Source organism: Zootoca vivipara, chromosome 3 (genome assembly GCF_963506605.1).
Source record: "Zootoca vivipara chromosome 3, rZooViv1.1, whole genome shotgun sequence".
Lineage (NCBI taxonomy): Eukaryota > Metazoa > Chordata > Lepidosauria > Squamata > Lacertidae > Zootoca > Zootoca vivipara.
Genome location: NC_083278.1, coordinates 89,435,515 through 89,454,016, shown reverse-complemented (window position 1 = coordinate 89,454,016; position 18,502 = coordinate 89,435,515). Strand labels below are relative to the sequence as shown.

Sequence of the window (18,502 nt, the reverse complement as noted above, 5' to 3'; positions counted from 1 at the left end):
CAAAGGAAAGAGGCCGCATCGCCGCAGAAGAAGCAACTTCCACCCTTGGAAGATTTCTCTGCTAAAAATGGAGGTGAAATCTTTTGGTGATGGGTCCTTTCCCGCTTCTGCAAAACGAGCCAGCTTCTCGCCCTTTGCTGGGAAACCTAATAACTGCGTTCAGGTTGCAGGCCGCATGCAACCTCACACTGTACAGCATGAGTTTCAAGGGCAAAACTCAAGTGAACGCTCGCCTGGCCGCCAGCCTGTCAGCCATGGCCTCTCCCCGCTGTGTGGCAAAGCGGCAGCTCGCTGCAGAGCTAACAAGGCGCCTGCGCGGGAGCAGCAGCCGTAGGCCCGGAGCAGCCATGAAACGGGAAGCTCCGCCCAAGCTGATAGCCATATATGGCAACTAGACCCTCGGGGGTGACGTCATGGGCTCGCTGAACTCTAATATGGGGCAGGTTTTCTCCTGAATGACTGGCTGCCAGGCAGTCGGGAAAGACGCCTCTAGGAGCTTTTGACAGCTTCACTGCAGAGGTCAGCCAAGGGGAGGAAACGAGGGGCCTGCAGACTGGGAGAGAAATCTGCCTGCGGAAGGGGGATCTCGACTAGAGGCACCCCCTCGATGGCTGCAAAGGAAAATCACGTTGCCTGACAATAGGAGGAAAGGAGCTCCACTCATAGGCAGCCTGAGAGCTGTAGTGGGATGTCCTCCCACAGGAATCCTTCTATTTTTAAATCTCACTCTTTACTACAGCTTTACTATGAGCATAAAAAGCAGAGGAGGGACTGCAGCAAGCAAGTCTAAGAACGCCGTTCTCCTAAGCATAATCAAATTTCGCTGAAATCAATGGGCTTTCTAAGTAGATCAGGATGGAAGGCATACTGTTTTTGCAAAGTGGGTTATCACCATCACTAATAAAAAGATACTGAGGAATGTGGAATGCAAAAAGGAAAAAGGCTAACAAACAGCTCTGGCTGACACAACTGTAATTAGCCTTGTCTGTGCAGGGGGCCTTCAGGAACAATCTGCAGCTCTCTTTTATTTTGGTGCATTTAACCCATTAGCCTCATGTGCAAAGATGTTAATTCAAACTGCCGCCCCCCCCCCTTATATATTTTTTTACAGTCATCAACCTGCACACCTTTTCAATGAATGCATTTATCATCAGTCTCAAAGAAGAAATGACTGTTACGTTTAGAAATACAACTTTATTAAGTCAAAAGCTTTTGTGGACTACAGACCACTTCCTCAGATGCAAAAAGGCTTAAGTTATACATATTTACTCAGAAGTGTCTCTCATAATTTAATAGAGTTTACACCCTTGTAACTACACTCTTGTGTGTTAAAAGACTGCAGCTTAAAACTGCAATTGCACAATCCTAGACGTGTCTACTCGGAGGTAAGTCCTATTAAGTCGAACAGGGATTTCTCCTGGGAAAGTTGGGATTGGATTATAACCAAAGTCTATGAGGACTACAGAATTTTGTTTTCTTTTGCTGCAATAGGCTAACAGGACTACCTGTTTAGATGTTAGTCAGGAGACGTTATCGCATGTACCTTCAAAATATTTTTACTACTACTACTTATCAAATAAAACCATAAAAGAGAAAATCACATATAAGAGCCTTGAAATATATATAAAAAAGGCAGCAGTTGTCTACGTAGACTGATTGTGTGTATACACACACACACACACACACACACACACACACAGTATGTAGAATCTGTGGTTTCCCCTGTTAACCTGCTCCTTGGAGGACTGCTACTAAAAACTGAGCTACCCCCGCCATTACCCTTTGGTCAACATCAGATAGGCAGAATCCCACACTGCCTATCTGATGCGAAATATTTTTACATGTAAACACTATAAATTTTAATTGGTTTAGTAATGGTGGAATAGACAGGGCCTCTCTAAGGCATGGCACAAGGCTACTTACAGTTGTCTACCTCCCTTTCTAGCTCCAAACTCTGAAGGAGGGCTGGAGCTCATCCCTGACATGCTCCTGCACCTCCGAGGCACTTGGAACACCTCCACAGCACAGCGCTGCTGCACAGGCTAGTCCTCCTAATCTTGCAGTTGGGAAGCTGGGACATTCCTGTCATCACACCACATTTCGGAAGTGCTCCAAGCATCTCCACAGTCCAGCATGACATAAATGATCCCCATCCTGAGCACCATTGTAGACCCCTTGTCCCTAAAAGTGTTCAGCAGCACCTTTCACTGAAGGGTTGCAGTAGCACATGCATTACAATGTGCGTTCTTAGATTAATTCTTTAAAGCTGTATTAACCTGAGAATACATTTTTCCATCTTAAGCTACTATGACATCATGCTAGGTGACAAAAATGTAATTAAATCAAGTGTGTTGATAGGCTTCTGCTCTCTGACATTAAAGTGTGCAGGAACATTGTGCTACACTACTGCAGATGGAAGGATGGAAGGATATATGGCTTTTGCATCAATATTATTGCAAGTCAACTGAATCTTTTCCAGTCAGGAATCAGTTTCTCAGCCTTTTTTTATTAACCATTTCTGGAGAACTCTTCAATGTGCTTTAGAAATTCCACATCATTTATCTCCACAACAGCCCTGTAAGCCAGTTGAAATTGAGGAAAATGAAACTTGCCCAGGACCACAGAGCTAAGTAGATATTTGTACGTGGGTCTCTCACACCTCAAAACAACACTCCAGGCAATCCAATACACTTGACCACCACTGTCTTGATGGAAAACAGAATTATTGCCTTATCCCAGGTCAAACAATTGATCCATCTACCTCAGAATGGTCAACTCCGACAGGCAATGGTTCTCCAGTCTTGAGCAGAGCTATTTCAAATCACCTATTACCTAATCCTTTTATTTTAAATAGGAGGTGCCAATAATTAAACCTTCTGCCAATAAGATAGGGGTCAACCATCTTTTTTTGTGGGCCAGTGGGTTGTGGCATAACACAAAATGGCTGCCATGGAGCATGGCATAGCACAAAATGGCTGCCACATGGGCACAGCATAGCACAAAATGGCTGCTGTAGAGATGTAGCATAGCACAAAAAGGCTGTCAGATCTAAGAGAGTAGAAAGGGACAGGCCCACATAATCGTATGTGTATGCATCAGTGTGGGTGAAAGAACCTATATCAGCCATTACTATACTCACTAACAGAGAGAAGCTCTTTGCACCTCTCTATTATTCAGAAGGTGAGTAGGTGTTCAGTACTGGAATCACATGAAATGTTTAAGGGAGGTCTTCAGGGTAGGAGAGACCAAGTCAGTGCAAACAGAAACAGAGCTGGAAGAGCAAACATCCTCACATACATTGTGGATTTTTGAAGGGATATTTACTGAGGCATTTTGCAGGTGCCATGGGAGGTAGTGGCAAGGCACACTGGTGCCTAAGGGCACCACGTTGGTGATTCCTTGAAGGTATCTGATCTACTACTGAACTAGTCTAACCCAGGCGTGCTGACTCTGGAAATATATTGGGGTGCAGGGGCTGACATCGTGCACAACATCACACCCAGATATTGTATGTGACGCTTAGACGTTTGATGCGACAGTGTCGCGTGTTACGTCCAGGCATCGCATGGCAGCTCTCGGCTTCCATAACTGGCAGCTCCACCGCCACCTTTTGCCACTGCCATGGGCCATGGGCTGCTTCCCCTCTGCAGCAGCAAGAGGAGGAGCCACCACAGTCCTGGCTTGTGCAATCGTGCAAAGCCTGAACATCGTGCACAAGAGTGTCATGTTTGGGCATTGCGCCCAAACATTGAGGGTGCCCGGCCCCCCTGCTAACAAATGGGGGGGCTCAAAGTCCCTAGAAGTCAGCGCCCCTGGTCTAACCTCATCAATGGACATAGGCCTGAGACTAATTCTTAATATGAAGTTAGCATATACACAAGTAGTAGTAGTTCAAGGATTGAATGGCAAAATGATCTATAGACTGGATACATAGTTAAACATTTTGCATTGCATGTAGTTTTCTTGCTATGAACAGGGCTGGTTCCAGGTTTGAGGAAACCCTAAGTGGGCTGCCTTTGGGTCCCCAGCAGCATTATCCTGGTGGCTTACCTTGGAAAGCATGATACCTGTGTCTGCTACTTTCTCAGTGCCTTCCTAGTGAGTGTCTGGCAGTTTGGCTTACTAAGGCAGGGAAAGGGTCGGGCAGCAGCTCATCCTGGAATTTCTGAGCTAAAACAGCTGCAATATCACCATCTTTATTACCCTATGGATGGTAACTGTCCAGCTTGGGGGGGGGGGGTAATTTAAACAAATTGAAAGAAATGATGGCACTAACCTTGAATGGGTTCCAGCATTTGCTCCTCTGTGCTGGGTACTAACATGGGGCTTGACTACAAAACTCTGTATTTGGTTTCGTTCAGTGGATATGTTGGGTTCAGATCCCATTTGAGCTACTTAAATCCCAACCTCTCAGCAATCTGCTCCATTGGATGGAGTCTTATTTTGATCTCCACCTTTTAGATCAGGGGTAAGGAACCTTATTCTGCTCAAAGGCGGCATTCTTTTTGTTCAGGGGCTACGTGCCAGTGGTGGGACAGATGAAAAAGCGGGTAGAGCAAAAGCTATGACTCCTACCTTTGTACAGAGTAGACAACATTCAAATCCTCCCAAAAGGCAAGGAAGAGGCATTATCAAGGACAGATTCTACTCATCAAGCATGTGAGGGTGGTTCAAAAACAAGGCCAGTGAGGGATGTGGTCCGGGGAGAAAGGATGTGGTCTAGGAAGGGGGCAGCGCCCTGGAAGAGTCCTATGGGCTAGAGGGGCCTGTGAGGGCCACATTCAGCTTGTGGGTCTGAGGTTCTGAACTGCTTTAGATGTTTTTACTTGTGGCTTCTTTGAAGAAACTTCTGGGTGTTCTTGGGCAAGTCATATTATCTCACCCTGGCTCACCTTACCTTGTCTGTAAAATCATAGTAGCAATAGTAATGGTTCTGCATTTCACATAATTTTTGTGAAGATTAGCAAGGATAACATGCCAATGAGTCAGTACCAACAATATACAAATAGTATTATTTTTTCACAGCGTTTATAAACTTTTTAATATTTTTTAAAAAATCTATCATCAGTGAGATATAAATGTGGAGGATGTTTTGGTTTCGGTTTTTAGCTCAGGGTTTCTGAGAAGAGAGATTACACTCACACCCTGAAAGCAGACCCTGAAAGTCTGGCTCTGCTGACTGGCCAAAATAATAAAGTCAGGCATCTGATATTTACAGCCAGTCCAAGGCAATCTGGAGGGTTCATATTGTCTGCCAATCACAAGAACTGATGTTGCACAAACCTCTTCCCTTCTCTACCTACTCTCTCATAGTAACTTATGGTAATTGACTAGCCTCAGACACAAATATACTATTGCCTGCCATGGCAATCTCCAAACAGTGTGAGATTCCACCGTTTCCAGGCAATTACACAGGACTCATGTTTCCTTTTGGAATGTGGCCCAGTGGAGACTGTGGTGTCTTTATGATATATGGTTCATTTACAAATATACAAACTTGAGCCTACAGTGGAGGGGTTCACAGCATTAACACCCAAAAGGGTCTTGCTTGTCCATAGCTGCAGCCTTGGATTCAAACAGAAATAAAACACTGCTCTCAAATATTGTTCTGACTCTCTCTCCAGCTTGCTGCTTTCCTTCTAGGTCACATCACTCCAACTTTCAACTATAAACTCTGCGGGCTCTGCGAGCTGACTGTGTCATCTCACATATAGCCCCTTTCCTTTGTCTCTCTTAATGGCTCATCACCCAGCCTGTTACCTCAACACAGAAAACTAGCCTGGCTTATATTTTAACACTCGCTGGATCCAGGGGTTAGAAGGGTCCCACATACAGCCTACTTCCCTCTCCATAAACTCAGCATACCAGTCCCAGACTCAGACACAGCATTGCAGTCTCTGACATAATACCGTATATTCAAACTCAGGCAACAGAAAAATATTTTTATTGTAGAGTATTTTGAAAAATTCATACTGCTCTACCAGCTAGGCCTCATCCAGGCTGTTTCTTTCCAGTAGTGATAGCTTGCTTTTTGTTTTGGTTGACTGTGTCAGAGCAGGAAGAATTGGCAAACCTAATGTACTTGGAGAAGAAAACAATTGACAAAATAAGTATCCACCCCTCTTTGTTTTTGCTCTCCCTTTACAGAGGTTCCTGAATTTACCAGTAATTATAGCTCACAGAGAAGTATTCTGCTGAATTACTGAAACTCTCAGTAAGGACTAGATTCTAATTTTCCTAATTAGCACCTTAGCATTTGGAAACCTCGCAAACATCCCGAGCCTAAAAATGAACATACAGGCTGCAATGAGTTTAGTGGTTATTTCCAAGAGCCGCCAACCAAGTCTATGAATATAAAAAATGTGTAGGAAATGAGAGGGCAAGCATCACATGGCCTTGTACGGTAATATGCTTCCTGGAACAGAGCTTGACACCATTTGTAATCATCTGAAGTTTGCAAAACAGAGGTAATGATGTGGTGACCAAGATGATAGCTGAACAGCCTGAAGTAAAATAAAGCAAAAATTTTAAAAAAAATCATTGTTTTACAAATGGGATGAGGACTGGTTTGAAAACTCATTCTTTGTAATGCTAAGTTGAATTTCTAGTAACTGGGAGTAATTCCCAGGTTACTGAAACCTCACCTACATCTGCATGGTATTGGCTCACCTAGAACACTTACCTGTATGTATCGTAAATGGGCAGCAACTAAGGAGGAATGTAGAAGACACTTCAAAGTAGAGAATAGTTTAAGGCTTAAAACCTGTAAGACTGGAACCTTGATTCTGAGTTAAGTGTATGTCCTGTCAATCAGGATCTGGAAAAAGCCTTTTAGCTCAACATTAAAGACTGAACAATCCCTGAATATGTAATTGGTAGAGTGTTGTGTTTGGACCAGGGTGACCTGGGTTTCAAAATCTTATGCTCATCCATAAGACTCTGAGTCATTTCTTCCACGTTTCAGCCTAACCTACCTCACAGGGTTGTTGTGAGAATAAAATGGAATAATTGCCTTGGAGGGAAGGCAGGATACACATATGCTTAGTAAATAATGAGTCATTGACAATGCTCTCTTTACACAGCAGACAGGTTCTCAAGAGTGACAGAACCACTCTCTGTGACTCCCCATTGCACCATCAAGGGAAATGCAGGAAAAGGGTGTGACTACTCTTTTGCATGCCATTACTTTCTGTTGTTGGTCAGCAGGCCAGGGATCAGACTAGTTTCGCTAAAAGTTAAAGAAAGGGCAAACTTCACCGGGACTCACTTTGGGGCAAGTCACCTTAAAAAGAAAGGGGCTTACTTGAAGATGGCGAAACTAACGGCAATAATCAGAAATGTACCAAGGCAGAAAATAATGAAGGAATGGAAATATGTACAAAACTACTTGGAAAAAGAAATTATAGAAAATAATCTAGTGATGTGTTTAGAATGAAAATATAAGAGAAGTTTAACTGATAGGCAATGAGAAGACATAGAAACAGGGGAAGTAGGAGGTATAGCAAGGGAAAGCGAATATAAAAAGGGAAGTGTGCTGTAAATAATAGGAAGTGTTTTTTCTTTTTCTTTTTGTATATTGTTCTTTTCTCCTCCTTTTTGTTGTATTATTTCTCCTTTGTGTGTGAAATTTTGTACTATTTGATTTTTGTATTACAGTGGTACCTCGGTTTATGAACACAATTGGTTCCGGAAGTCTGTTCATAAACTGAAGCGTTCATAAACTGAAGCGAACTTTTCCATTGAAAGTAATGGAAAGTGGATTAATCCGTTCCAGAGTACTTAAACTGAAGCGTTCATAAACTGAAGCGAACTTTCCCATTGAAAGTAATGGAAAGTGGATTAATCCGTTCCAGACGGGTCCGCGGAGTACTTAAACTGAAGCGTTCATAAACTGAAGCATGGGTGTAATTGGTTCCGGAAGTCTGTTCATAAACTGAAGCGTTCATAAACCGAAGCGAACTTTCCCATTGAAAGTAATGGAAAATGAATTAATCTGTTCCAGATGGGTCCACGGTGTTCATAAACCGAAAATTCATAAACCGAGGTGTTCATAAACCGAGGTTCCACTGTATTTGATTTTGTGATTGTGTTTTTTATGTTATGTTTTTTGTGTGTTTTTCTTTCTTTTTGGAATTATGCAATTTTCCTTTTTGGACCTTTGTAAGCTTTTAACAATTTAAATAAAGGATTAATTAATTAAAAAAAGAAAAGAAAGGGGCAGGGCTTGTGCAGGATCATGGATGAGCTCTTGCATGTCTATAGGCCTGTTAGAAAGGGTTTTTTAAACAGGGAACAGCAACAGTGCCCACTGTTTTTTGAACATTTGCACTATGTTATGCACTATGCAGGGACACGGGTGGCGCTGCAGTCTAAACCACAGAGCCTAGGGCTTGCCGATTGGAAGGTTGGCAGTTCGAATCCCCGCGACGGGGTGAGCTCCCGTTGTTCGGTCCCAGCTCCTGCCAACCTAGCAGTTTGAAAGCACGTCAAGTACAAGTAGATAAATAGGTACTGCTCCGGTGGGAAGGTAAACGGTGTTTCTGTGCGCTGCTCTGGTTCGCCAGAAGCGGCTTAGTCATGCTGGTAACATGACCTGGAAGCTGTACATCGGCTCCCTCGGCTAGTAAAGCGAGATGAGTGCCGCAACCCCAGAGTCATCTGCAAGGGGTACCTTTATGCACCATGCATCCCTAAAGCTTAGAGATGTCCATGATTACAGAATCATAGAATAATTAGTTGGGTGGTCTATAAATCTTTATACATAAAAAAGCCAGCTAAGCATTTGGCTACACTGTACCATTTGTTTATAGTACTTTAAAAATACAGCAGCATTACTAAAATGCTTTCAGGGCCTTTACCCTCATTAGGCAGTGGTGGCTGGTGCCCAATGGGACTGGTAGGATGGAATGTAGGGAGGTCAACAGTAGTTGGAGCCAGAGCCAATGACAGATGGAAGAGCTGATTAATTCTAATTTTATTCCATCCAGACCTTGGACTGCTTGTAAATAAAACAGCAGGTGAGATAGGTGGAGCAGTGCCCTAATGGTCTACCCTCTACTGTAATTATGGTTGGGAGGCCCCCTGTGCATACCTAATATCTCAATATCTGTACAAATAAGTTTTTAAGTGTTTTTACTGTCATGTGTTCTCCCTCCCCTTCAAGGAACCTGGGGAATTCCTCAATCTGTGACAGGCTGGTCTCCAGCAGAAAACATTCTGCACCTTTACAACAGTCCTCAGCTTCCCTTTGGATAAGCAATGCTAATTAAACAGGTAAAGCCAGTTCTCATAGTAATAGCTTCATTACAGAGAAGAATCTCTTGCAGTGATTTTAACAGTGGTACTCCAGCACTGTTTCAAGATCTGTGTTTGCATAATGTCAAGGACCAGACATATCATGGAAGAAACATGTCTGATAAACTCATACATCATGATTCTTTGTGCTGCCCAGCTGTGGCAATACACTGGTTTGTGACAGCATAGCAATAGCAGCATCCTGTCTGAAGCAAGAGACATGCCAATTCTGCTACATTGTCTGTTGGTTCCAACAGACAGAAGTGTGCATGCACACGAAAGAAGAAGAAGAAGAAGAAGTGTGCATGCACACGAAAGCTCATACCAAAATAAAAACTTAGTTGGTCTTTAAGGTGCTACTGAAGGAATTTTTTTATTTTACTTCGATCCAGACCAACACGGCTACCTACCTGTAACCGGTTCCAATCCCATTATACTAGTGTATATCAGGTATAAGGTGCAGAGCTCACATAGTTGGTTCAGAGTATAGCTACACATCAATTGAGCTAATAACTCCTACTATTCTCATTAACAAGGAAATGATTTCATTAAAGGTTTGTTGCAACACTGCTACCGGTACAACAGCCAAACATAAGTCATCGCTGGATTTCCCCTTCAGGCTGATTTATTTCTTTAAGGGTCAGACATTTTATATTCAAATATCCTAAGAAGGCCCTTTCATAGGAAACTGAGACAACAATGGGTTGTATCCAATGTTAGTCATAGACTAGATCCATTCAGATGAACTGACATGATTAAATCCAATGGTCCATTAATGCCAAAGTTTCACTTTCTGTAGGATGCAACCCAATAAAGATCATGCTGATCATGTGAATCTGACTCTTAAAAATGAACCACTTTGCTCCTTCATTAATTATTATTATTTATGCATCATAATTAATATTCACCTATTGTTGAACCAAAAAAAGGGGGGGGTCCAGAAGTTCCAGTACAGGCAAACCTCATTTTTTAAAAAGTCTCAGCTGCGGAACGTTTCGTAAGCCGAACACCCAAAACCCGGAAGTGAATGCTTCTGTTTTCGAATGTGCCTTGGAAGCTGAACAGCTTCTGTGGCACATTTTTCTTTTTTCCCCATTGACTTTTCAGACAGACCTTTGATCTGCAGTTTTCAAACGTCAAACAGATTTCCGGAATGGATTACGTTCGAAAACCGACGTTCCACTGTATTGTGGTTTGTACAGATGAGCATAAAAAACGTAAGCTGCGAATCACTGAAGCCACCTAAGCTGGTGGAGCTAGTGGTTTAAGCTTCAATGTGAATATTCTGAGGAAGGCAAGCTGTAGAATTACTGGAGGAGCAAAAGACTGGAGCTGGACTTCACGAGGGCCAGTTCACCAACTGCAAACACCTCACTTTCTGCTCACCACTTGTTGACTTGAAGCGTAATCTGCGCACTGCATAAAAATCCACTGCAAGTGACACAATGATGTCAGTCCTCCGACAAAACAAATCAAACTTTTAAAGGCCTCTTTTTCACACACCCACCCTTTATCGTACTCCACCTCATTCACTGCAATCAGGCTCGAAGCCCTCTCTCCTCACCAATGAGTACCCCTCCACCCACCCCATCGAGGAGCCTCAAACTTCATGGAAAGCCCCTTTGGTGTTGGATCTCAGTCGTTCATGCTAGTACTCCTCGCCCCCGAGTTTGAGGCTTCATGAAGCGATGGATGTGTGAAGCGCCTCAAGCAGAGGAGTGAAACTCCTAGAGACCGCTGTCCCTTCACACACACCCCAAATAAAATATTTTAGGGAGCCCCCCCCCCCGCAGCTGATGGGCATTGCCATTCAAATGTGTGCCACGTCTTGCGATCGATTAGGTGAGATGGGGCTTACCTTGTGCCCCCAATCTTTTATTCAGGTTGGCACCCCTGGCCTCCAGAGTCTCACAGGCTTGGGCCACCCTAACCTGCGGCGAGTGGGGGGGGGGCTGAGAGTTCAGGAGCAGTGAAGGGGCCCCAAGCCACCCCCTAATGACCGAAGCAACGCAGAGAGACCGTTGGCCCTGACCTCGCGCCACCGGATCCTGGCGGTTAGGGGGCTCCTCCCGCTGGACCGTTGGGCGTTGACTTGGGGCCTCGTGCTCCCCTCCGCCCCGGCTTCTCTCGCAGGGGAAGGAAGCCAGGAGGGCCAAGGGGGGATTCCCCGCTTCCCTCGCTCGCTCTCCGTCTGCGGCGCGTGCGGCGTGTCTTTTGTGTTTGTACACACAGAGGCGGCCGCGGGAAGCCGAGAGTGGGCAGGGAGGAAGCTGCGTAGGCGTGGCCTCTCCTTCCCTCCATTGTGCACCATTGGCTGCCCGCCTCGGCGGGGGCGCGGCCTGGGCGGGCGGTGGGTGGGGCCAGGCGGCGGAGACGGCCCTCACGAGTCAGCCATCTTTCAATTGTGCTCTCAGCCGCCGTCGCCCGCAGCAGCTTTAGCGCCTCCTCGCTCTTCCTCGCCTGCTCGGCAGCCGCGCTCAGCCTAAGCGGACGGGGGTAAGTCGTCAGCCTCGCTCCCTCCCGCGGCGGCGCCCCCCCCACGCCAGTTTAGCCAGGGACCCCTCCGGGCTGCCCCCCGAACCTTTCCGGCAAACTTCTGGGGCCCGGGAAGAGCTGCGGTTGGGGGGCAGGCGAGTCCCCAGCGCAGCCAAAGAGAGCTTGGACGGCTCCTTCGCGCAGGGCCCCCCAGCCCCACTTCGCTCGGCTCCTGCCCCCCTCCAGCACCCTCCCCGCACCCCGGACCCCCACCATCCTCTTCCCCAGCCCCTCACCTGCCCCCTCAGCCCCTCGTCGCCCTGCATCGGAGCTAGGAAGCGGCTGTAAACTGGAGCCAGTTGCCAGCCCGGGGAAACTCTCCTGCCTGCCTTCCCTGGCTCCCCACAGTTGTTGCTCAGCTTCACCATCTTGTCTCTTTTCTCTGGTCACCGACCATATTTTTTTTCCTATTGCATAAAAACAATAAAAAGAAATGTGCCCAGGAAACGATCCAAACCCAGCGCGATTTGGGGGGATTCTCTGTCCAAACTTTTCCTCTCCCCGGTAGCCCGTCGGACCCCACATAGTTTGGAGCTGCTGGGGGATTTTTTCGGGGGGTTGTTATTGTGTTGCTATTTTATTTTTTTATTTTTCCCCCCTCCCCGTCTCTCTCTTTCTCTCCCTGCATAGGGAGTCTAAGGCTGCATTTCGTGATTGTTTCCATTTTGTTGGGGATGAGTTTGCCAGCGAGAGGCGCTTGGGAGCGAGGCAGCCTCAGCACTGGCAATTGGGCAGGCAGGAGCAGCACCGAAAAACCTGACCCCCCAAAAGTTCGTTGCTTTCTTGCACTTAAAATCTGACGTGATATTTTCCCCCTTTTGTGGAATAAAACCTGGCTCGTCTACGGCTTCCATTTGTTTTTCCTTCGCGCGCACGGCAGGGCGAGGGGAACGGTGGCTGCTTTGCAGGATAACACTTTATGGCTTTGGAGTCCCCCTGTTTTCGTTTCTGTTTTAAACGGGTTTTTGTTTTTGTTTTTTGCTCAATGCAAGCCTTAAATCAGCTGCAGGTCCCCCGGCGTTTTCGGCAATTATTGGCACTTTTTCTGAGCCCACGGGAAGGGGTTAGGAACCGCTTGCGTTGTGTTGGAATCACCCCTCTCTCATCTTTTGACTGCTGCTGCATCGCTCCAGTTTTTTGCCCTGGGCAAGGGCTGCATTTTAGCAGACTACTACAATCCTAGGCATTTATTTTACTGTTAAATAAATTATATTCCCCCTCCCCCGTCTATTTTACCATCCAATCCAGCACTTGCAAGGGAAAGGATTTCTTTATGTGGCAAGCTCGCAGGCGGGGAAGTCTGCTGCTTGGCTTGCTACCGGAGGTGTGGATCCGCAGCTTTTTAATCGCTTAAGGTTTTGGAGGTCCTTAACATCCGATGCATTGTTGTTGTCTTCGTAAAGGCAGTTTTAAAAACAAATAAATCTGCATTTTCGGAAAACCCTTCCCCCCCTCCCTCCTCTGGTGGCTGCTGTGTGGCGGTATAGTGATCGCGTGGGTGATTTCTTACCGATAGGTGTAAGGAAGAGAAGTTCGCGGGAACATGGCTCGTACCAAGCAAACTGCCCGTAAATCCACCGGTGGGAAGGCGCCCAGGAAGCAACTGGCGACAAAAGCCGCTCGCAAGAGCGCGCCCTCTACTGGTGGGGTCAAGAAACCTCATCGCTACAGGTATAGAAATGACCGCGAACAGAAGTATTGTGATGTTATAGTCCCTAAACAACGCGGAAATATTTATCGGAACGCAACTTTTTGCTTTGGGGAATTTTTTTTAAAGAAAAATCTTTTATATTGAATCGGATTATACTGGCAAGGTCTCCGTTATTTATTCTCTTGACTAAAAAGAAAAAAATTCAACATAATTTTTTTTTATATTGAACATTTCCTCCAAAAAAGCTGTAAGATCGCCTTTGATAGTAATATATCAATTGTATTGATTAAATGGATTTTAAAAATAAAATCTGAAAATCACAATATTAAGTTTTTAAAAAGAAATCTGGTTCTGTCGTGTTTAGGATGTAGTAATGGGGCTTGCTGATTAATAAAGGTGTTGGAAGAAGCCTGCTTTATTTAAAACTTGCTGAGCCTGATAATTTTTCATTTATTTAAATTAGTTTAGCGCCTCAGCTGTTACTGTAAAACTGATATAATTTGTGCATTGTACCACTAGAGGGCGGCAGCTGCCGCCAGATAAGCAGGTAAATAGCAGGCTTTACACTTTTACATGTTTTTAGGACTGTGTATACAAAAATGGATACATTGTAATTACTGATATTCTTCTAGTAGCCATTTTTCTCATCAATTTCATAATATTTACATTGCATAAAGAAAAATGAGTACTGAGAAGTTAGACTCTTTAATGGTTTCTAGCATTCTGTTTTGGACTGTTCTTTTTAGCTGAAACCTATTTGACTTATTTTAGCATGTCACTACTTCAATTTGTAGAAGTTGGTCTTGCTCATGTCCCTTGAATGGAATAGTTATTCAAACTTTCATTTCTCTCTCTGGAATTTTGTATGCTCTGTTTTTCAGAGATGAAGACAAAAAGCTTATTTGTCTTGCTTCTTTCTTCTTCTTTGTTTGATCATTTAAAGGCCAGGTACTGTGGCTCTTCGTGAAATCAGGCGTTATCAGAAGTCAACCGAACTTCTGATCCGCAAACTTCCTTTTCAGCGCCTGGTGCGTGAAATTGCTCAGGACTTCAAAACAGATCTGCGTTTCCAGAGTGCAGCTATTGGTGCTTTGCAGGTAAAAATCATATTGTATCTTACTAGCTGCCCGTAACCCCCTAAATGGCAAGATGCCCTTTAATAGAACTGATAATGCATATAATATCAGGTGAGTACTTATCAGTGTTTTCCACCCCCATAACCTTATATATGAACTAAGTTTTCAATTAGCCATTTTGTGTCCCGAATTGTTTCTTTCTAAGTTACATTTATTTAGCTTTTAAAAAGAGACATGGGGAAAGGTGCTTAGAGGTAAACTCTTTCTACTAAAGTAATTCAGCTGACTTTTAAAAATATATACATGAGACTTAATTTACAACTGTCTCAGACAGGACGCATGTGGGTATAGCTTTACCATCACAAATGACATGAAAAGCCCTTTCTAGAGTGCAGCCATTAACAGCACTGTGCCGTTAGTACGTGAGGGAGTATGTGATTGGTTACTTCCATACGCTCATCTTATTGGTTGAGCTGTTTCTATGGTTAGTCAAAACTTCACGCAATTGGTGGGTTTCGCAAGTAAGCATCCATGTGTTTGTAGGTGCGCAGATAACCACCAGCATTTGGGAGAACTAAAGTAATTCACCTCCTTGAGGAAGATCTTTAAACTTGAAATGCTGGAACATAAGGATTTCAAAAATAGATCTCCTAAAGGAACTGCAAATGAATCCATTATTTCTTTCCTCCGCCCTTCAAGATTCGTTTTTTGATTTTTACTCTGCACAAAGGTTGACCAAACCATTTCTGAATGGGTAGGGAGAGAGATTTGTCAGGAATATGATCTATGTTACGCTGCGTCAGAATACTTAGCAGCTTCTGCCTTTGTCAAACCTCCAAGTAACTTCCAGATACCTTCCCTCTTTCCACACATCATTAGGAAGAGCATGGGGTACCTGTTAGGATGTGGTGGTTGGGATACACCTGGCATGTGAGATGTGCTTTTTGAGCCCTCCTATAAGATAAACCATTGAAGACAGAAGGCTGCACTGGAAGGACCTTGCTCTGATCCGGCAAGACAATCTGTATGTTCTCCAACAGAACACAAAGCTTGCATTAGTGTGTTAGATGTGGTGATTTCCAAATATGGAGAGGGAACTCGTGCTGCCTTCAAGTTCTCTTTCTTGGTTTATTTCCACAAATTGCTGGTGTGTAAGTAGCTATATGTGAAGAGCATGACACTGACAATTCTAGGCAGATCCAGTGTATTTTCCAAAAGAAGAAAGGCATATTATCCCTTTCCATGCAACACTTATGTGCACAAGAGTGATGTAAGCTAGGTTGTGGTGAGGTTGTGGCTAGGTTGTGGTGAGGACAACGACGTAACAAGGGAAAAGCAGCCCTTAGTTTGTAAGCGCTACACTCGGGGGGCAGAGAGCATTTAATACTTTACAGACCTATTTGACATTATCAGAAGCAGTTCTCAGACAGAACTGATTTTTCAGTCATGGGACTCACATAAACCCAGATGTTTTGCAGCGTGCTTTGCCTGCTCTGTATGATGTAACACTGTCACCTCCTGCTGTAAAGGGACAGAGGTACAAGAAAGAAGTCCATTAGCCATCCTAAGAATAATGTTGGCATATCACAATGAAGATTCGTGTGTGAAACATGTACAGTTCTACACAACATATGCAGAATTCAAGCTAAAACAGGTGTCTAAAATATCCAACACAGTCTAGAATCTAGACTCTGATGAAGCCTGCCTTACTTGTGGCCTATCAACTCTTTAACACAACCCAGACTGATGACCAAAGAATAGGAATTTTATTGACGGCCTTATAGGGTCAACAGGCTGCACTTGTCTTGTGTACAGTCCTCCAGCCAGGTTGCTATGAGGTTCCTGGCTATCCATTGCCAGATTATGGTTTTTTAAGCAAGACTGAATGGTTGAGAAATCAGAGTGCAACATGAAGATCAAAGAAGTCGCTTTATTGTTGGTAAAAAAGTAGCAGTGGTGCTGTTGATTCATAAAACCCACAATACACCTGCGTTCCTTGGCCAGATCCTTGTCCAATCCTGACCTTATTTTAATCCCAGTGCGAGCAGGCATTAGGCTTTAATTTGTACACCACAACCCTAAGATCTACCAGCCATAGCCAGGTGCATATAGTGGTTCAGGAGGGATAACATAATGAGAATTAAGGACAGGGTACCCCTGAGCATATGCCTGGTCCATATTAAAAATCCACATTTATCTTCCTTTCTTTCAGTAGCCAAAATTAGGGTGGAGTGGGAAATACCTGTCAAGTGTTACTTTTGCTAGATAGTTGGGAGCCAGAAAACTTGACCGCCATACTGTAAATCCCCCAGAGATGTGTTAGTAGATCCTGATCTCCCTACTGTCTTTCCTGTGAAGATGGATTCTGAAGTTTTATACAGTGCTTGTGCGAGCAGAAAACAGCTTGCACAAACAGCCTTTCCTCTTGCTCCATCCACCACCAGAAAATCTTCAAAATGTTTTTCCCCTTTAATTTGGGTGGGTGGGGAGCATCTCCTGAACAGTGGGGCATTCAGTCATGGCTGCTGTGGGAACATGCCCCAAATCAGGCAGAAAGGGCAAGTGCATTATGTTAATGTAACTACTGGAAACAATCCTTTAAGTTGATGCCCCCGTGGAAGAGTTAGCTTGCTACAAACCACCTTAGCGGTGGATCAGGATCCAGTAGGGGCTTTTGTTTTGCAAGCTACAAGAACATAATGTTTTGGAGAGGATAATACATAAATTAATTATAATGGTTAATGCCCAATCCAGGTGTGGAATCAATCAGTGACAGGGTTTTATAGTTGGGTTTATCAGAACTCTAGGGCTACAATACCTTGTTTTTTGTTTACCAACATTTATATGCCACTTGATTTTAACACAACCTCTTGTAATTGAAACATGGAACACACATTTAAAATCAGCAGTAAACTAAAAATAGATTAAAGCATGCCAAGATCTATGTGTCGGGATAGGCTTTTTGGCAGGTTCCAAAAAGGATACAGCAAAGGTATCTGATGTCAGATGTCAATACAGTTGTACCTCGGTTTACAAACAGTCCCGTTTATGAACGTCTCCATTTACGAATGCTGCGGACCCGGAAGTGTTTACATCCGGGTTTCGTGGCGTCAGATGTGCAGATGCGATCTGTGCAGCTCACGCATGCGCAGAAGCGTGCCTTCGGGGAGCGAATGCCTCCGTTTACGAACGCCTCTGAGGAACAGATCGCGTTCGTAAACTGAGGTTCCACTGTAGGCAGAAAGTGCCAAATCGTAGGTGCTATCTTACCAAAATATGTATTTTCCCCTCCTAATTGCATAAGACAATTTAGAAGAGAGACATAGCAAAAGTGTGCCAATGTCTGTAATTACTTGAGAGCGTGCACTATAGTTAAAACATTCAAATTATTTTCTTCTCTCAACAGGAGGCAAGTGAGGCCTACCTGGTTGGCCTGTTTGAAGACACCAACCTGTGTGCTATTCACGCCAAACGTGTCACAATCATGCCAAAAGATATCCAACTAGCACGCCGCATACGTGGAGAGCGTGCTTAAATTCTTCTAAGATGGATTTGTCATTCTCAAAACAAAATAAATCTCTTCTTCCTGTTATTGGTAGTAATGAACGTTAGATATTTTTTTCCATGGGGTTAAAAGGTACCTAAGTATATGGTTGCAAAAATGAAAAAAAAAATAGAGGACAGAATCGGGTATTGGCAAGCTCTTTTTCATTTTCATTTGTGTGTGGATTTTTAATATAAACGTGGGGACATATAATGCATTATTGCTATCAAAAACCATTTCAGTGAACATATTTCAGCAGTTCAACTTTATAACAATTATAAATATGCCAGTCAAACTTTTCTGGACAATGCCAGCATTTGGATTTTTTTAAAAAATAGGTAAATTTCTTATTGATGGCAACTATATGGTGTCTGTAACATTTTTATCATACAGTAGATTCCA

The 18,502-nt window shown here is 44.1% G+C and overlaps 1 protein-coding gene across 2 annotated transcripts; it reads left to right on the top strand.

The window, feature by feature from the left end:
- The first annotated feature begins 11,665 nt into the window (after window positions 1-11,665).
- LOC118083225 (histone H3.3A) lies at window positions 11,666-18,302 on the top strand. 2 transcript variants are annotated; one of them, XM_035111449.2, is made up of 5 exons: window positions 11,676-11,790; window positions 12,460-12,599; window positions 13,346-13,500; window positions 14,424-14,577; window positions 17,963-18,302. In XM_035111449.2, exons 3-5 carry the CDS (start codon window positions 13,373-13,375, stop codon window positions 18,089-18,091), a joined length of 411 nt encoding a protein of 136 aa, XP_034967340.1. In that variant the 5' UTR covers window positions 11,676-11,790; window positions 12,460-12,599; window positions 13,346-13,372; the 3' UTR covers window positions 18,092-18,302. The 2 variants fall into 2 exon arrangements, with proteins under 2 accessions (XP_034967341.1, XP_034967340.1); XM_035111450.2 differs by lacking the exon at window positions 12,460-12,599 and having other exon boundaries at window positions 11,666-11,790.
- Window positions 18,303-18,502: the final 200 nt, after the last annotated feature.